Genomic DNA, 19,627 nt, shown 5'->3' with positions numbered 1-19,627 from the left:
ATGTTTCCTGGTGTGGATATTTGATCCTACCTTTGTTAGGTGGGGGTCTGCGTCTCACTGGCTACTACTGCAACATGTCAGGTTATGGATCAGCTGAGTGTTGCATGGTTCTCAGTTATCAGGGACATCTGGGTTCTGGAGTTCAGATGCCGACGGGTCCCAGATTGGTATAATGAGGTACTAAACGTAATGGTTGGAACTCCGAGCTCAGACTCCAGGCAGACCAGAATCTGTGCTGTGGGAGGGAGGGATGATAGGTGACCAGATGAGGGAAGGGACTGACTATGGGTCTCTTAAGTAAGTAGGGTAATTTTGTTAGTAATAATCACTTTGTAAGTATTCCTATATAGTCTAGAACTGGCTCACACAATACATGGATTGCTTTTGTTCTCTAGATTTTCATTTGTGTAGTATTCTGTCATACAGTGTTTTACTCTTCCTACTGCTGTGTCCTAAAATGCAAGAAGAAACAATTGAAAGCAGGAAGGGTTTCTTCTGGCCTAGAGTTTGAGGGGAGTCACTCCATCCTGGTGGGGATACACAGAAGCTGGTGGGAGGGCACAGCAGACAGAGCAGGAGACAGCTGGTCCCGTTGTACCTGCCAACAGCAAGCAGGGACTGGATGGGAAGTGGCGCTGGGCTACCAAGTCTCAAGGCTCACCCCCATGACGCACTTCCTCCAGCGAGGTCTCACTTCTGAAAGGTTGTGAAATCATCCTACACAGCTCTCCCAGCTGAGGACCAAGCATTCAAATGTGGGAACCTGTGGGAGACATCTCACACTCAAACCACACCCCCACTACCTGGCGGGAATTCAACACCAACTCCATCCGAAGATATTATGAAATCAGCCCAGCTCTACCAGGTAACCGCTAGCTTTTGCGTCATCTTACAGGCGTTCTGACTGGAGTTGTCTTCTTCCTGTTACAGTCTGGACTGCTTGCTCCCTAGGGTTGTTTACAGCAGTAGACATGAATAACAGCTTTGTTCTCGGAGGGATTTTTCTTTTTCCCTAGGTTACACATGTCCTTTCCTGATTTTGTAGGTGTGCTGTATCTCCAACTCATGATAAAGGTTCATGGAAGAATATATTAGATGCATAGAATTTCAGTGTAGAAATGGTTCTCATCAAAGTATTTAGGGCTGGCTGTGGTGGTGCATGCCTGTAATCCCAGCATTTGGGAATTAGAGGCAGTTGGATCTCTGTGAGCTCAGGGCAAGCATGCTCTACCTAGTGAGTTCTGTGATAGACAGGGCTACAGAATGAGAAGCTGTTTTGAAACAAAACAAAACAAAACACACACACACACACACACACACACACACACACACACACACACACACACACAACTATTTAGGTCAGGGCCCCTTTTGCTCCTAGAATCCAGAACGGAAACTGACAAGTCTACCTCTGAACTCCATGCAGCCTATGAAGCTGGGAGTCCTGATGCCATGTGATCCTTTGTCGCTCTAAGAGCAGCCCTTTGTCTCTGATATTCTGAATTCTCACTAGGTTATAGGTTGATGTAGGAACTTTCCAGTAGTTTCAATGGGCATCGTGGTTTATTTCAATGTGACATTTGTTTTTGTTGTTCCTGGAGTTGTTTTCACGTTTATTAACTTCCCTGTTTGGCCTCTTTGTACCTCTTATTAGTATTAACGTGGGGCTTTTCTGATGGAAATGGTCTTTAACTGTTCCTATTGTCAAGGAGGAAAGAAGAGAATAGAAGTGACCAAGCTGTGATGGGACATCTCATCACTCTGTACTGAGGGTCCCCAAGGTCCAGCTTCCATCCCCAGGCTTGTTCTGATGGTGTGATGGCTTTGAAGGAAATCAGGACTCCATATCAGCTGAGCTTCCCCAGAAAGTTTAGCTTAACAGGATACAATTTCCAATACATGTGCCCCATTGTGGGAAGGCAGAACTCAGCATGGCCTATCAGCAAGCTTTACGTAATATCTTTCAGGAGCTCCCTGGCTTTCTCAGTTTTCAGTGCCTCTCTAGAGGTGTGTACATGTTTTATTTTGGTCTTTCATGACACAGAAAGCCACTCAAACATGCATTTTAGCCTCACGATGTTAGCGTTGACAAGGGACAAGAGGGAAATTGCTTGCTCTGACCAACCTTAGATGAACCTGTCCTACTCAGATGCAAGCATTCCTGGAAGATTATCTTTTATGATACAGGACAGTAACTATTTGCTGTTTTTGTTATCCACTATGCTGTGGAAATCCTTGGCCTTTAAATCAGCTGTTGAAACTTGGCCACACAGTCCTTGATCTTTGATCCAGTTAACATCAAACTCTTTTAAAAAGACAGTTTTATTAAAATTACCTACGTACTGTCAGGCAGTGGTGGTGGTGGTGGTGGCGGCGGCGGCGGCGCCGGCAGCGGCGGCGCACGCCTTTGATCCCATCCAGGCGGATCTCTGTGAGTTTGAGGCCAGCCTGGTCTATAGCACGAGATCCAAGACAGGCACCAAAACTACACAGAGAAACCCTGTCTTGAAAAAAACCACACACAAAAAAAATTAGCTACTTACCTTTAGTATGCCAAATCTTCCAACCATTCTGAGGAACAAGCCTGCCCAAGGACCAGAGTGCCATCCTGGTTGTCCACAATGATGATAACCAGGCAATTTTGGTATACATACTGATTTTAATAATTATATTATTATATTCACTAATAATAGTATATGCAAATGGCACTTAAAGTTGTGATTTTTAGTCCACATGTGCACATGAGGAGAATAAGGCTCAGGGTAGTGTGAGACTATTTTCCCATTGATTTCTAGGAAGAGAGTGAAGGGGAGGCTGAGAATATGGCTCAGTGGCTAGAGAACGTTCTATACAAGCCTGAAGACAACACTGAATCCCAAGAACCCATATAAAGCTGGATGTAGTAGCACATGGATGTAATGGAAGTGCTTTTATTGGGTGCTGAAAATGGAGAATCTTTGCCAACTTATGGGCCTGCTAGACTTGCACACGCAGCAGTGAGCAAGAGACCCTGGTTCCTAGGAGGACTGGCACCTCTGGCCTCATGTACCACAGCATGTGCATGCCTGTAGTCACATGTGTGTGCACACATGTGCACATACAGACACACAGACACACAGACACACACACACAGAGACACAGACACACACCCACTCACACACACACGATAAACAGAAAGAGAAGGATGGAGAGATGTTCCCATTACCTGTGTCTGCACTGCAGCTGACAACCACTCGTAACTCTAACATCTGGCCTCTGAGGACACCAGCATGTACACACACACACACACACACACACACACATACACACACACACACACACCACACCACACACACACACACAACACACACACACACAACACACACACACACACACACACACACACACACACACACACACACACACACACCACACTTTTAAAAAGCCTTTAAGAAGAAAAGAAAGGCCAAGTAGCTTGGCTGCTCAATATTTACCCAGCGTTCAATGCCTGCTATATGAATGCTGTTTCTTTGAATATTTCTATTAAACTACATAGGCTGAAAGCAGAGATCAAGGATGTGAGGCAGCAGGTCTCAACCTGTAGGTTGAGACCCCTTTGGGGGTTGGATGACCCTTTCTCAGGGATCACCTAAGACCATTGGAAAGCACAGATATTTACATTACGATTCACAACAGTAGCAAAGTTTAGTTATAAAGTAGCAACAAAAATCATTTTCTGGTTGGGGTCACTACAGCATGAGGAAGTGTACTAAAGGGCTGCAGAATTAGGAAGGTGGAGAACCACTGAGTGAGGGAACAGAAGAAGGGGGAAACTGAACTGAAAGAGTGGACGTGTGGCCTTCTTACCTTCCTGGCTGTGGGGGTCAGTTGTCGTGTGGCCACCTGCCTGGAACTGTGACCATTTTCTTGATATTTTGGTGTACTGAGTCTATGTGACAAGAATGTTCTCAAACTTCCTTCACACGCAAAAAAAAAAAAAAAAAATGTTTTCTAACAGCTAACTCATGCACTGAGCACAGGACCCGGTCCCACTGCCTGGATGCCTCCCAAACAGATCAAGCCAATCAACTGTCTCACCTATTCAGAGGGCCTGATCCAGTTGGGAGCCCCTCAGCCATTGGTTCATAGTTCATGTGTTTCCATTCGTTTGGCTATTTGTCCCTGTGCTTTATGCAACCTTGGTCTCAACAATTCTCGCTCATATAAACCCTCCTCTTTCTCATTAATTGGATTCCTGGAGCTCCACCCGGGGCCTAGAGGTGGATCTCTGCATCCAGTTCCCTCAGTTATTGGATGGGGTTTCTAGCATGACAATTAGGGTGCTGGACTGAGTCTACCAGGTTGATCTCAATCTCCAGGGGAGGCTTTGCCCTGGAGGAGGTGGGAATAGGGGATGGGCTGGGGGAAGGGGAGGGGGGCGTGAGGGGTGAGAACAAGGGAGTCTGTGGCTGATATGTAGAACTAAATTATATTGTAAAATAAAATAACATTAAATTAAAAAAAAGAAGCAAAAAATGTTAGACTTAAAGTATATTTCTTTCATTAGAAACTAATAGTAAAATACGTAATATATAACCAAATATGACAGAGAATAGAAAATATTTTACATAAAATTATAAAAATTTATACCAGACATGAAATATTTACTTAGTGTAGAATGTGAAAACTTATGCTGTATTTACATCAAAGGGGTAGACAAAAAAGTTTTCTATAACATGTATGAGTTGTATCGAATTATCAGGAATGGAAGAACAGGCTGCTTCTCACCAGGCTTCTAGTACAATGGAAAGCAAACTTACAGCATAATGGTGTGCATACCAGTCCCAAATTCTTGTGGACATTTGAATAAATGGCTTCCTCAGCGACTTGACCCATGACCACACTGCAGAGCCACGCCCCATCCTTGGTTATGTGGCGCCTGTGGGGTCTCTGGCCTCCCTTCCAGGTGTCCTCAACTTCTGGGGTGGGTGTGACCTTCACTGGACAAGTGAGTGCAGTCACTTCCGGTTAGGGAGATCAGGGGAAATGAATTTGTCTATCCACATTTACTCAAGACTTTTTTTTTTTTCTTTTTGAGATGTTTCCATAGATGCCCTGTCTCTATTTCACAAGAAGCGTGGGTAGTCAGGGATGAGAGCAGAGAAAGGCTCCAGCCAGGAGAAGCTAAAGAAATCAGACCCCAGTGCAGAATGAAACAGAAACAAATTCTACCAGTCTGAACAGGAGCAGAATATGACTTCAGTATTGAAGGAAGTGACAGATGTCCCGGCGTTATGGGAACGGGTTTAAGCATAACCTTAAAATAGTGCTTCAGAGATTTCGGAAGACAGAGAGGAATCTGTCTTTGTGCTTTAAGCCCTTTCTCTTCCACACGGATTTTTTTTTTTTTAAAGTTAGAATACATTTTGGACCAGAGCCAGGGAACTGATATTTTCTAATCTTGGGTGTTGCTGCCACCTACATGACAGGAAGACTACACACAAACCAGCTTTTCTCAGAGGGTACCTGAGACAACACGCTCTCTGTGAAAACGTAACCTTGAGACCTCCACATTTATTTCTCCACTTCACTCTCCCAAACAAAGGAGTATTTATTTCTACCCCATTACCTTGGAAGAAGTTGACATTCTTCCTCGCTTAGATGGGGGTGGGGTGGGGTGGACACACTGGTTATTTGAATTGGGGCTGATCTCAGGGAATATTCTCTATCACAAAAACAACCTCACGGACAACTTCATCCCCACGGTTCCTTCTCAGGGGAAGAAAAAATTACCTTGACCTGGTTTCTATATGTCCCCTACCCGCATTGCCCAACTTCAGAATACAAAAGGGAGGCTGAAACAACACAGGATGCAACTAGAGAATCAAAGATAGCCTGGTCCTGATGATAGATGAGAGAGGCTGTTTTTGATCGGCAATGCAGTTGACCCCGAAGCATTAACAGGGAACCCCTTTAAAAAATCTACAGGAAGTATGTGGTGCTCGAGAACAGAGCATAGATTCTCCTTTTATCCTAGAAGGAATTGTGCAAACACCTTCCCCTTAGAATATGCATGGGCAGGATCTAAAAGGCAATTGATGACTTTGCAGATAATTGCAATTAAAATGATTGCTAAGTGAGTAAATGATGGGTTTGGGAGGCATGTGCCAACTAATTATTGCTTTTACATAATGTTATGAATATTGGCGTATTGCTGGTATTTGGCGCTTTACAGATTTAGGCTGGGAGTGTACTAAATATGGACTGTTTATCATTGCTATTAAAGACCTTGTATCCTTGAATAAAAATCCCTACAACACTTCTACTGAAGACAAAAAGGATCTTTAGAACTGACGACAGAAAATGTGGTACAGCAATGGGGTAAAAGGTGTTTGGAGAGATCGTTAAAAGATAGAGCCTGAGACACCAAGAATTTTCTCTTTTATCACAGAAAACAATGTAAACGTGTTCAAGTGGTCTATGAATACCAGTTTCACATGGTATTCACGTGCCTCCTTATTTTTTCTTATCTGTATCATTATAATCATACTAACAATGATGCAATCATCACAGTCCGTTTATATGCAGATTGTTTTTGGGGGAGGCAAAGGTGTATTTATTAAAGAGTAAATGAGCGGGTCCAAGGCTAAGGATTGTTTTTTTAAATCTAATTAATCAGAACGAACATTTCTAGTGCAATATTTATCAAACCCTAATAACTGAAAAAAAAGTCGATGATATCCTAAGTTTAAAGATGAGATCTGGGAAAGTCAGAATGAATGTAAAGAGGGTGAGGGAGCTATGGCAGGGCAGCCTCACCCTGGTCCCTGCTCCAGTCAGCAAGTGACATAACTCCTGCCAATCTCCAAGGGACCTAAGCCAGAGGGAGTTTCCAGCAGTAGGCTCCCTTTGGGAGACTGGTCGTTTTTATTTATATTTTTCCTCCAAATACCCTCTGAAGGATCCCTTGTTGACCCAAGTGACCCAGGCACAAGCCTCTGCATATGATGGGTGTAGCAATTAACTGTGTGTGGAAGATACTACTCAGGACGTTTAACTAATTTAAATTTGATTACTGCTAATTTAGAAAAATCTTTAACAAATGCTAAGCATTACACAGTAGAGACTATGAAATTAATGGCAACTTTGGCACATTGGATACATGTTAGACTCCATTGTGTAGAGAACAAAAAGTTCTGACCATGCCTTAAAATAACTGAGCACACGAACTGTATGCAAATTAAGTTTAAAAATTGAGTCCATTCTGTGAAATGAAGACTAAAATGAATTGGGATTAAAATATTCTGACACTCCAGTTTAAATACACAGCATATAGATCACTTTTTTTTGAAAACTGGATTATCATAATGTACCTTTGAAAGATCAAGGAAAACCAGTATAGTTTCTAAAAATGTTGATTTGAACATCTCTAAAGGGAGTTTAAATTTGTGGGAAACTGGACACACAAGGGAGATAAACATGACCCCAGATGCCGGCCTCTGAAGACAGCCTGCCTACTGTAAGGTCTTGTCGTTTCCTGATACTAACATGGTCTAGGAAGTCTTAGCTTCGTTTCTAAAACAGCAAGAGAAGACTTGAGGCCATCTGGTTGTGTGTTTATGATACACATTTGACTTTCATTGGATGTTTTCCAGGGTTTGCATTGTCCTCCACAAGCCATCATAGGGAGCCCTCCTAGGGTGAGAACTGAAAGGAAGCTTGGCAACAGGCCAAAGAAACGAGGCTCTGAGAAGCCCACATTGCCAGACACATCGGGGTAGCCTCTTTCTCGGTCCCAAGAGCTTTCTCGACTCCATCCTCCACACCACCAGCAAAGACCAGGAACAGCTCCACGCAAGTGCATGAAGGGTGCTGACCTTCATGTCTGAAGACGTGGCCTTTCTCTGAATTAGACTTCTGGATGTAGGTGTACGCAGGATACATATTACCAGATGATTGCCAAGAAGAAATGCAAGAGTATCTAAATCAACAATTCATTACAGTCACAGGAGGACTCCACGTGCAGCTTAATGTCCTCCAGTGCTCACCAAGAGACCAAGAAAGATACCCTGCCCCAATCAAGAAACTAGTTTTAGCTTGAGGGCTGTGGTGCCAAGTGGTAGATTCTAACAAGTCACAAGTCAACTTGCTACTTCAAGTTTTCCTACAATAGAAATCACTGGCCAGACGGTGGTGGCACATGTCTTTAATCTCAGTACTTGGGAGGCAGAGGCAGGTGGATCTTTGTGAGTTCGAGGCCAGCCTGGTCTATAGAGTGAGATCTAGGAAAGGCACAAAGCTACACAGAGAAACCCTGTCTCAAAAAAAACTAAAAAAAAAAAAAAAAAGAAATCACTGAAAATGCAGACAGAAGTTCCCAGGGGGAGCATTTTCAAATAGACCCAGGGATCTGCATCCTAAACAGGACTGGCATGAGGAGCGTATTTAGTGTTAATCCTGATTCAGTTTTGCTTATGTTTTTTTTTTTTTGTAGTGTTGGCTTTTAGAAATTGATATTTAAAAAAAAACATCATGATGAAGTCATTTAATATGAATTTGTAGTGACTCAAACTTATGGTGCTGAAGAATCTTAAAATTCTGTTTAGTGAAGCCAGGGGTTCCACCATGTCTGATTTCCCACCACTGCTGACACCATGAAATATTTATCAAGGATTCAATATTGTTTCCTTCAGACCTGAAAATATGCTAAATTCAGCAATGATTTAAATGTATTGTTATTCTTTTGTGCAAAGGGAATAATAGGACATATCTATGAAAATAATAAAACTCACTTTTAATAAACATACCAGAATTTTAACATGTACTTGGTTTTAACTATTAAAATTTCCCCTTTTAGAGACATATTTGATGTTTCTTCATCCAAAATGCTTGTGATGCCTTGAAAGCCACAATCTGTCCCACTGGCCAGCTGGTTTGTAACTTGTTTCAAATTACTCATGGCTATATCCAAAATGCTCAGAAGATAATGGTTTCCATGATTATTACTGTTGACAACATATTACAGTTTAAGTACAAATCAAAATTAACTTCATGCAGAGACATGCTATTTTAGGAAACATGGGCATGGATTTTCATCTACTTTGATGGCATTACAGTTTTTTGATATTCATATTAGATATATTCATCTAGCTCAATAATTAATTGTAAGTCTCAAAGGGTACAGAGCAAGGCAGCTCAATGATGTATTTCTCTTTTGAATTTCTCCTTCCCCCCATCGCTGCATCCTAACACAGATCTGAGGCTGGTGCTCAGAAAATTGTTGAATTAAAATTGTATGAAATGAAATGAACTACACACACACACATACACACACACACACACACACAGACACACACACACTATGTATATATAATATATATTTATTTCCATCTTTCTATGGATTAGGCCATATTTCTATTCATTTAGATATATGTTAATAATCTTTGATGATTTCCTATAAATTAAGGAATCATTCAATAAAAGTCATAGCACTTTACGCCCATTTCTGTTGATACTGCTTTGCATTTTTTAGTTTTAGAATTCCTGCTAGCCCAGCTTCTTTCTGGGAAAAGAACCGTGGATGTTTATATACTAACACAGAACGAACTGTGGTATGTTGTAAGGAGAATCCCCTCCCCCAGTTCAGGTTACAAGGCTAATAACATCAACCTTTAATTAAAGACAATCACCACGGTGTCATTAGAGGTCCAGACTGATTGGACCTTGCAAAACTAGACACCCTTGTATGCCACAGATTGACTAAAGGACCTTTCATGTTTAAGGATGTGACGTGCAAAAATTGGTTGGAACTGAAGCACCCACTGAAACAATTATGTCCAAGCTCAACGTGGCAAAGCTGATAAAGTTTTGGTTTAAATACCTTGAAGCAACAGTGAATTGAGAGTCTTGTGCACTCCTTTGGCTTCTGCAATTCAGGCACTGAGAAAGGGAACCTCTGAAGTGCTGTTAAATCTATACCTGTGGGCTGGCGTTCTTTGTTACAAGTAATGACAGAAAATAAGGAGAAATGAGACTAACTTAAATAATCATTTCCTAGAATTAGAATTTGGATATTCTCAATCAGTGATAACATTTTTAATACATTTTGGCTAACATATTCGTGAATCCACTGACAGCGTTGCTTTTATTTGATGGAAAAGAGATAGTGTGTTCGTGCTTCTCTGTTAGTTCAGATTTGATTCCCCTTCCGATACTCCATCTAGCACATCCTGCAGGAGCACACCTTCGCTAGCCATGGACGATGCCTAGGCTGACCTAGAAAGAAAGCAGATATCTGGGTTACAGGGTGCAATATAGAAACAAGAAGACAGACAGAAGGAGGAGAAATGTGGGGAGGGGAAGTAAAGGAGCAGGAAAGGAAGGAGCGTACTCTTATGACGTCTGCATTCCCTCCCCACCCTGAAGTAAACCACAATATATGGTAACTAATATCCCTGGCTTATAAAGCAGGTACCTACATTTTAATGCCACATGTTACCAATAGATTTTAATCATCCCAATAACAAAGTCTTCCAAAATGATGAACTTGGCTTGAAAGAGGCAAATTCTCCCTCATTTTAAGCAGCTTAATTGTTAGAGCAATCTACAACCATGGTTTCAGTAACAGACTTTATAAATATTCGCTGAAGAATGGATTAAGTTGCAGAATCAAAATATGTATCTCTCAAGTATTTAGGTAGTTATCTGTGTAGGCTAACAAAAAATGAGGCAGGCGGGGTGGGGGGGATAAATACTGTACCATATATTGTTACATGTATATATTCGTATGAATCAGCCTATGCTTTTACGTTGCTTTAAAATTTATTCTGCTGGTGTTTACATTTTGTCTTTGAGTAAATTAATTAAAACATTGGCGTCACTAAACAAAACCAGTAGGAACTTATTACTTTATTATTGACATTGTTCTTCCTTTTTCTAGAACAAGTTTCAGCCCCAGCCATAAGCCTGTGTTTGGTGGCTATGATTGATGCTCAGCTCACACTGTCCACATTTTCTCCCTCATGCATCATCATCAGGCCCCTCCAACACGACCGTCCTGGAGCTGTTCTACTTTCTGATTCTTGGCTTTTCCTGGTGATTCATGAGACAGAGTAGTAAAAAGAAAAAAAAAAAATCTCACCTTGGCTTTTCACAATGTATCATCCTCTGTGAGAATTCTAGTTTTGTTCATCAGATTCATGCAAATGTAATATTGATTGACAGTGATGTATATAGATCCACATGCACAATGTGCTACACAGAAACCACTAAAATGTTCTATTAACGGCAGAACACATACTGATTATAAACTACTTTGCAATTGATGTGAAAACTTAGTGCATTTTTTTTTGCATTTTCAAACTCTCTCTTCTCCACTATTTTTAGCTGACACTCCGTGTGTGTGTGTGTGTGTGTGTGTGTGTGTGTGTGTGTGTTCGTGTTTATGCATGTATGTGTAGGCCAGAGGTTAATGCCGTTATCCATCTCCATGTTAATTTTTGAGACAGGGCCTCACTGAACCTGGAGCTCTCTGATTCAGTTAGCCTGCTAGGCCAGCAAGTTCCAGGGGCCCACGGTCTCTACCTCCCCAGCAGCTGGGTTACCCCTGGCTTTTCACACAGATCCTGAAGATAAAACTCAAGTTATTGTGCTTGCATAGAAAACACTTGACTGACTGAGCCATCTACCCGGCCCTGAAGTTATGCCGTCCCTAGAACATTAGGAGGCAAAATTATTAATTTTCTACACCAAGGTCTCTCATTAACACTAGCCTAAAAATTGCAGACATGGCCCTATAATTTTCATCATGAGTGTGAAGATGAGGGGCAAGAAGTCTTTGCTAAAAGGGTCTGGAGGATAAGGCTGTGCTTTACCCAGAAGTTAACTAGATGATCTTGGAACTATTTTTGTGATAGCAGCTTTTAAATTCAGAAGCAGCCAAGCTTTAAAAAGCCACAGAAGGAAGGTCTAACGGCCCTAAATCCACAGACAGGGAGCTACATGTTCATGCTGCTTCTATTACTGGACATCAACCTTCTCCCCACAGGCTTCAGGAACATAGAAATGCCAGGGAAGGAGTAGGTAGACTTCACAGAGTCAGAGACACAAGCTCCAATATGGGATTCACCTGCGAGCCAAAACTCACTGCTGATGAATTATTTCAAAGAAAAGACATGTCCAAGGGTTACTTTCCCCTTTAGACCAGACCTCTAGGTTCACCAGGAAGGTCAAAATAGCAAGAATACTCTGGCTGACAGGTGCTTCACCAACCTTAATGGACTCCAGGCGCTCACCTGGGTATAAGGCTTGAACCAAGAAAGATCAGAACGGCAAGATGAGTGAGGTACAGCCCTCCAGAGAAGAGGTGAGCGTACCCTGCAAGGCCTCTGCGCTGTGACCCATATGCAGAGTGGCCCATTTATAAACAGTTCCCCCTGGCCAGCTCTAGGCTGGAGAGCAATGTCAGTGAAAATTAACCCTCTGTCTCCAAATGCCACTCAGGAAGTCAACTGTATCACTGTATGCAAAATTTAAAAATTTCATCTCATGAATGGCATTTAAAAACTAGCAGCACTTAAGATATAACTTCACGTTTTTTCAACAATCTGTTTCAGCTTCTCCATGCTACCTTGCCTTTCCTGCTTTCTGCCTATGAAGGAGGGCTGAAGTGTTATGTAGCTACAGAAGCCAGAATAAGGTGATAGCTTGAAAAGATTTAAAAACAAAGAGAGTACTTGGATAGAACAATAGAGGAAGCGATACTCGTGGTATGGGAAAATCATTTCTGTTTTCCTTTTCTAAATACTCCTTAAACATTTACTCTATTCATTTAAAATGAGGTAATAAATATATTAGTCAGTTAGCATTACATTAAACTACGTAAGGTCAATATCCATTACAGCTAGAAGGCTGAGCACGCTCAGCTTTGTAACAGGGGGATTTTGCACATCCATGAAGATGTTAAAGGGAGTTTCAGATGGAGTGATGACATTCCATGGGAAAAGGGAAAGAATGATGGCCCCAGACTTAAGCATACCCCTTCTACACGACATCATTGTAAATTTAGCTACTGGCATACTTCTCTTAGTTAGGTTCTCAAATATCACCACTTCAAACCTCCTAAATCGTTTTTTCCCCTATGTAATAAAGCTGGTTAACCTTTCCAGATAAATGCTACCCCCACCCAGTAAACAGAGGTGTATACTTCACCAGGATGATGCTCATCATTGTAGGGCCCCTACACTTTGAGTCACTTTAGACTCTGAAGTTCATCTTTGGATTGTCATAATTTCACAGCTTCTGAAAAAGTCCCTCTATGTCACCAAATTCCCATATGAAACACAAAACTTATTCTCTTTCCTTGTTTAGTTCCAGGAATTTTGTCTCTCAGATGCTTCTACTCTGAGGAAATTTAACATCTCATCAAAATCTTTTTCAGCAAACAAGCCCCTCTGTCAGAAGTGTTTTAATTTCTTATTACAGAATTTTATCCACACGAAGAGTAATAAATAATTCATGCTACCACCTCTTTGTTGTGTGTCCCTGAACTGCACAGGCCTGGGAAGCTGACAGCTGTGTCAGGACCAGGCACCCAAGATCTGACATGACAAGCAACTAACAAGTTCCTTTTAGTTTGTCCCAGAAGAAGACAACAGTCCAAAGTGCAGAAAGACATCCCGAACCAAAATGAAACAGCTTCTTTCTTTTCCCCTAAGTGTTGGCTCTGAGCCGCTTTCCGACCCACAAGCCCTGGTCATTTTACAGGACTGCCCAGCCCCCTTTCCTCCTCACACTCGCTTGGCCATTTACGCCTGGCTACGGATCAATATGAGCAATTCTTGGAGAAATACGATGTCTCCATGACAACCAAGCCACAAATTCTCAGTGGAAGGCAGTGAGACCAGTAGCGAACCCTCCAGAGGTTTCTGGGCCTATAAGGGTAAGATGTCTTAAAATGCAAGGATGGACAGAGGAAAAAGCCAGAGCAATTCATCCTTTATTACTGGTTTAATGATGTCCGATGTATGGAACAGTACTCACTCTATAAGATTCTCCCCAGCTCCTGTATTTTCTAATTGCTCTGTTTTTTTCTTTCTTTCTTTCTTCTTCTTCTTCTTTTTTTTTTTTGACATGTTCTTTTGTTCACGACTGTCAGACGGTAAAAGCCATCTGAATTTCACTCTCAGTCCACTTTTATTAAGGCATGGCGGACAGCATCATGTTGATGTATCATGTCAAAAACAGTGAGTCCTTAAGTAAACACCTGACTCCTGATTTAACTTCCTGACAAAAACTGTAAAAACCTCATCAGAATCAGACAGTTTCAATCCTAACCACAAGTAATCTAAGAATAATCTTTAGCATAGACAGTTAACACCACCATCACCCTCTCCTTTTTCAAGTGAAATGAACTGACATTTTCTTTGGGGTGTTATGCCAGGGAGCAGGGCTAATTTGTTCTTTAATAGTTTCCGTCGTTGTAAAAAACACGCTGTCTCTCTGTGCCCTCAGATGCAGAGGAGACAGCATGGCTGGGATCGGGCACGCAGCTGCAGCTCATCTTGTAAGGGCTCCTCGTGCAGTGGAGGGGGCTGATACATACTTGCCATCACCACTGGGCCTTTTGGGGTTCCAAGACGACTTAGGGGGCCTGACATAGATTGCAGGCTACACCTTTCACTGAAAATTAAATCTCAGTATCTCTCCTCCGGGAAGGATCAGGGGACTGTTTGCAGCTGCCCCCCTGTCAGGGAAGGCGACACAATTTGGAAATCTCTTAACTAAGCTGACAGCCTACCGAGAGGATGAATCAAAAATATGATACAAAGATCAGCGCACAGAGATGTGAGAGGGTGGAGGGACACCGTAGCCAGAGAAAACAGGAAAGAAATGTCCAGCCCGGAGAGAGAGCGAACTCTTTCAGTCATGGTACTGAGGTGGGTACTAGCACCTCAGGGCTTGGAGGGGCCCAACAATGTCATTCAATTTTTAGTAACAAGTCTTTTTTTTTCTTGTAATTAATTAATCATTAAAATGGGCATGCTTCAGACCAAGACAGAATCAAAAATCCCAGCCAAGCTGTTCTAGCTGTCTTTTCCTGGTACATTTCCCTACCTTTCCTTTTCACAAAGAGAATATCAACGTAAGCAACTTTGACACAGAGTAAATCTTACTTCCCAATAAAGGGTTCCGACAGTCTCTCCCATTGTTTGACCACATCCACCCTTGTTTTGCTAGAGCGCCTTCCTCCCAGTCAGAGTTCTGTTTGAACAGGGAAAGGTAAAGAGATTCTAGAGGTGGCGATTGGTTCCTCTCTGCTCATCCCTGCATTTCTGCCTTTCTCTTGCTAGATCTCATTATTTGAAATATTCGAAATGTCAACATTTCTCTAGTTTCCAGCTTCTGTGTGGATTAAGCAGTTTAGCTTGGAATTGATAATGAACTAATGGTGTCAGCTTCCTTTCTCTGTCGTAACGTCTTTGTACTTTGTCCAGCTGAATTCTTGATGAAAGAGGAAAAGATAACAGCCCCACACCGTGACCTCCTGGGGGGGGGGCGTTAATTTGAGAGTGCAGCTGTTAAGAGCCAGCAGCCTTCCAGTGTCCTCCCCCACACACTCCCAAGGACCCCAAAGCTGTGTCAAATTTATCATTTTATACTTGACTATGTTTAAATGGCTTCCACCTGCACTCTCCGACTCTTCCAAGACACATCTGTCAAGAACGTCCTCGGTATCTTGGAAGTTTGCCGAGTTCAAGTCGCTGCCATGCTTGACCGGACTGACTGAAGCTGTTAAAAAGAGAGAAGGGAGAGAGAAAGACAGCCATGAAAAAGTAGCAGTGAACACCATTAGACCACTTCAGTCCCACCGATAGTGTGGGGCACTCTATGGAAACACAAATAATAAATTGAAATAAAGTGTATCCTCTAAGTATTTATTGGCAGACACGTAATTAGTTGAAAAATCCATAGATGTGACTTTATCTCAGAAGAAAAATAAGCGCCTGGCATCAGCTTAAAAGCTACACAGCTACAAAGTGACAAAGCGAGGCTTTCGAAGTAGAAATCGTATTTTTAATGCATAAATCTAAAACAATATAGTCAATTAAGAGCACATGGGCACAGAGCAAAGAACATCCGCCAACTCAATCAGAAAGCCCAGCTCTGCCCCATGGTGTGGCTCTTTCTGTAGCTCAAATTTCAGGAATGGAGGACTCTTTGTCTGCACCTCAGCTCTCTTTTCAGCACCCCAAAACCCACGGTACCAAACGCATGCACATGAAAAGTCTCACACAAAGGAGATCTTCAAGTATAGAATGAAGGCATTCAACGTGGGGATAGGAAGGGCCAGCGTTTTGAACACTAGGGAACCCAACAGCTGTTCACAAGATTGTTTCTTAGGCAACAGCAGGGACCAGAAGCAGAAGCTGGTACCCAGGTAGGACAACATTTCCCGTAAGTATGTTATCAATACCAGCTCTTTAACAAACAGACTCAAATATCTGTGATTTTTCCACTTGCTGTAAATGACATCCAGGAGCAACACATTTTCATGTTATCTCCTCACTAGTTAATATCTGCCAGGAAAAGTGGGCCTGCTCAGCATGAAGGTATTCAGTAGACAGAACAAAATGCATGCCGATCACATAGATCAGATCACACCCACTGATCTGAGTCAAATGTATACACATTGTTGAGCATATGCATTTATGTGAAATATAAACATGGACACACAACTGTCCATATTTGTCTCCATAAATGCATACATATATACATATGCACACATTATATATACTAATGTATATATACTATACATTATATTAGTATATATACTAATGCAGACACATAAACATGTATACATCACAATCCATGTGTGTACCTACACACACACACACACACACACACACACACATATATGCATAAACATATACTATCAAGTATATATATATACTCAGGGAGACATAAATATTTACACATACCATTGTCTATATGTATACATACATATATGTACATACACTATTGAGTATATAAATACTCATTCAGATATGTAAACATGTACACACACCACTGTGCATATGTACACACATGCATATATACAGATACACAAACTATTGAGTATATATATATATATATTCATTCAGACATGTAAAGATGTACATTCATCATTATTTCTCTCTATACATGCATACATCTATACACACATATACTGAGTGTATACATATACACATTACATATATGTATATATGCATGTGCAGACTACTTATTGCATATACATACACTCACATCTATGTATGCATGATACATTATTGAGCATTTCTATATAGTAACATATATATCTAGATATATGTACTATCAAATATACACATAACTTACATATATATATATATATATAAAAATACATCTATATACACATAGACACTTTTAAATGTACACATAACTCATGTATATACAAACATCTACATACACACCGGCACACACTACTGAAAATATATACATAGATGTATTCATATAAACACATGCATATGTATATACATATATATATCATACTACTGAGTGTGTATGTAAACTCAAATGCACACACATATATAAAATTAACTATGTAAATATATTCCTGTATACACACACACACACACACACACACACACACACACACACACACACAGAGGTATACACAGATATACACTTTTGAGAACAGTAGAATCTTATGCCTCTCAACGTTTCTATAGTACACTCTACCATTGTCTTCAGCTTATAAACGTATTTATAAGTAATCAATGCAATAAACAAACTATACCTACATATCTCGTATAGGAAATGTTTGTAGGCTCAGGGTCACTGTTGCTAAACCTCCTTCAGGCCTTGAAAGAGCCACACAGGGGCTGGAGCCTACATAGCTTCACACACTGGGTGAGTGACATCAGGTGTCCTGCTGGAGCCCTGAACCGGCAGTGTCAGCAGACAGGGCTCCCACTCCACTGTGTGCTCAGAACCTGAGGCCCAGTGGTGACTCTTAAAAGAGGTTGCTAACGATTCTAGTCACACATTCCCTACAGACAGGAGCACGGAGAGTAGCTGTCTTGTGAACCGTGGGCAAACATTGGATTTACCACTTCCCCCAAAACCTTCCCTTTAGGAGCAAACACAGGGGAAAGATGGAATTCTTATTTTAAATAAGCTTACACTTTCAGTTTGTATTTTGAAATTTCTGGAAAGCACCAAAAAAAAAAAAAAATGTGTAAGCCAAGTCTGTCTCCTTCATTTTCTATCTTGTCTGCAACAGTGCCTGGGCCACAGGGATTATTCTCCAAGGATTTCTGAAATGAATGAATGGACCAGGGACTGAAGCAGAGAGGCCAGACTAGCTGTCTCATAAATCAAGAGGATGTGTGCTCTCAAGGATGTGTGTTCAGTTAGATCCACGAGGAGACTGCCATTTCATACCATGTGGCCACGTCTGTGATCTGCAGGGAAACGCTCGTGAGTCCCGATTGTCACTGCTGTAGCTTCCTTCCATTTAGCTTTCCTCGCTTTAAATCATACAGATTGACTACTTTTGAGTTCACAGATTTTTGTGAGCTGGTTAAGTGGGATAGTCAAGTGCAGCAAAGCTACAAGACATTGTCATACCAGTCAATGTTTACAGTCTTTTTAAATGGATCTTATCTCCAGGTATCTTATTTGTTAAGTCTCTGAAGTAGTGAGGGTGGTTTTACAATCAGGAGCATATCACATAGGTAATTTTTTTTTTTTTTTAACACCAATGAGGTTGCATCTCTATTTATTTGGACAAACGCATTGTTCTCATCCAACATGTTGTCCTGTCATGATTGAACATCTTTCACCATTCATCTAACTTATTCATGCCTCCAACCTATCTTTACTAAACAACCAACATTAGAAATGCTACTCTAGTGGGTCCCTGCCCCTTAGTGCTTACTGTTGGCTACTGGTAGACTCTGGGAGAAAGCAAGCCATTGTTTTCAACTCTGTACTCACTGGGGATCCCAACAGACTCCAACGGGTAGTTCTCATCCATGGCCATGGAAAAGGCCCTGGTTAATTAAACTCAGGGAGTCACAAACCAAACAAAAATGTATGGGTGTGAGGAAGGGATTAGTAGGGAAGATGAGAGGTGGACAGAGGAGGGTGAGAGATTAGAGGGTGGGGGATGAGATCAGTACCCTACATACACGTGTGACATTGTTAAAGAACACATTTAAGCAATAAAACATACTATTTTAATTAAAGACCTCAAAGGGAAGAGGGCATGGCATTAGAAGAAAGAAGTGCCCACAGCCGTTCGTGGCAATAGCCTAGATCCAGGATGAGAAGATACAGCAAATGTTTTCAAAAAGCTGGAAAGTGGGATCAGCCCCTGGTCGTTCAGGAATGGAGTCCAGCAGGTACCATGTAGCTTCTCTTTGCCTTGACTTCTGATTTCTAAGAAGCTGATTCTTGTGAGGGTGAGTGTTATTATTTTGAGGAGGTTATTCAAGTATCTTCCTTATTATAGGTGAATTTTCCTATCGAAAGTGGTATATGATTCACCATTCTTTGCTGGGTGGTTCAAAGAGCATCCAATTAAACTGACTGTGGTGGAAAGGCCTATGCTGTGTCAACTGGGAGCAGCAGGCTTGGGAGAGGTTCA

At 41.5% G+C, this 19,627-nt stretch overlaps 1 protein-coding gene and 1 long non-coding RNA gene across 5 annotated transcripts in view; one reads left to right on the top strand and one right to left on the bottom strand.

Annotated features, from left to right (window-relative positions):
* Positions 1-699: 699 nt before the first annotated feature.
* The window catches only part of LOC121830901 (uncharacterized), a 79,284-nt gene continuing 60,356 nt past the window's right edge, over positions 700-19,627 (top strand). Inside the window, exons 1-3 of one of the 2 annotated variants that reach the window (XR_013052820.1) lie at positions 700-865; positions 7,635-8,911; positions 10,919-11,303. This is a non-coding gene — a long non-coding RNA (uncharacterized LOC121830901). Of the gene's footprint in view, positions 866-7,634; positions 8,912-10,918; positions 11,304-19,627 lie in introns of those variants that run through there. The other variant, XR_006074207.2, reaches the window with a different exon arrangement.
* The window catches only part of Wdr72 (WD repeat domain 72), a 173,670-nt gene continuing 162,793 nt past the window's right edge, over positions 8,751-19,627 (bottom strand). For 2 of the 3 annotated variants that reach the window (XM_076576690.1, XM_076576689.1), the window contains 2 exons: positions 15,664-15,768; positions 8,751-10,254 (listed from right to left, as the gene is read on the bottom strand). In XM_076576690.1, coding sequence (XP_076432805.1) covers positions 10,199-10,254; positions 15,664-15,768 — 161 coding nt within the window. In that variant the 3' untranslated portion in view covers positions 8,751-10,198. Of the gene's footprint in view, positions 10,255-15,638; positions 15,769-19,627 lie in introns of all 3 variants that reach the window. The other variant, XM_076576691.1, reaches the window with a different exon arrangement.

This window comes from Peromyscus maniculatus, chromosome 7 (genome assembly GCF_049852395.1).
Source record: "Peromyscus maniculatus bairdii isolate BWxNUB_F1_BW_parent chromosome 7, HU_Pman_BW_mat_3.1, whole genome shotgun sequence".
NCBI classification, from domain to species: Eukaryota; Metazoa; Chordata; class Mammalia; order Rodentia; family Cricetidae; genus Peromyscus; species Peromyscus maniculatus.
The sequence above is the reverse complement of the archived record's forward strand: the minus strand, read 5'-3'. Positions and strand labels throughout refer to the sequence as shown.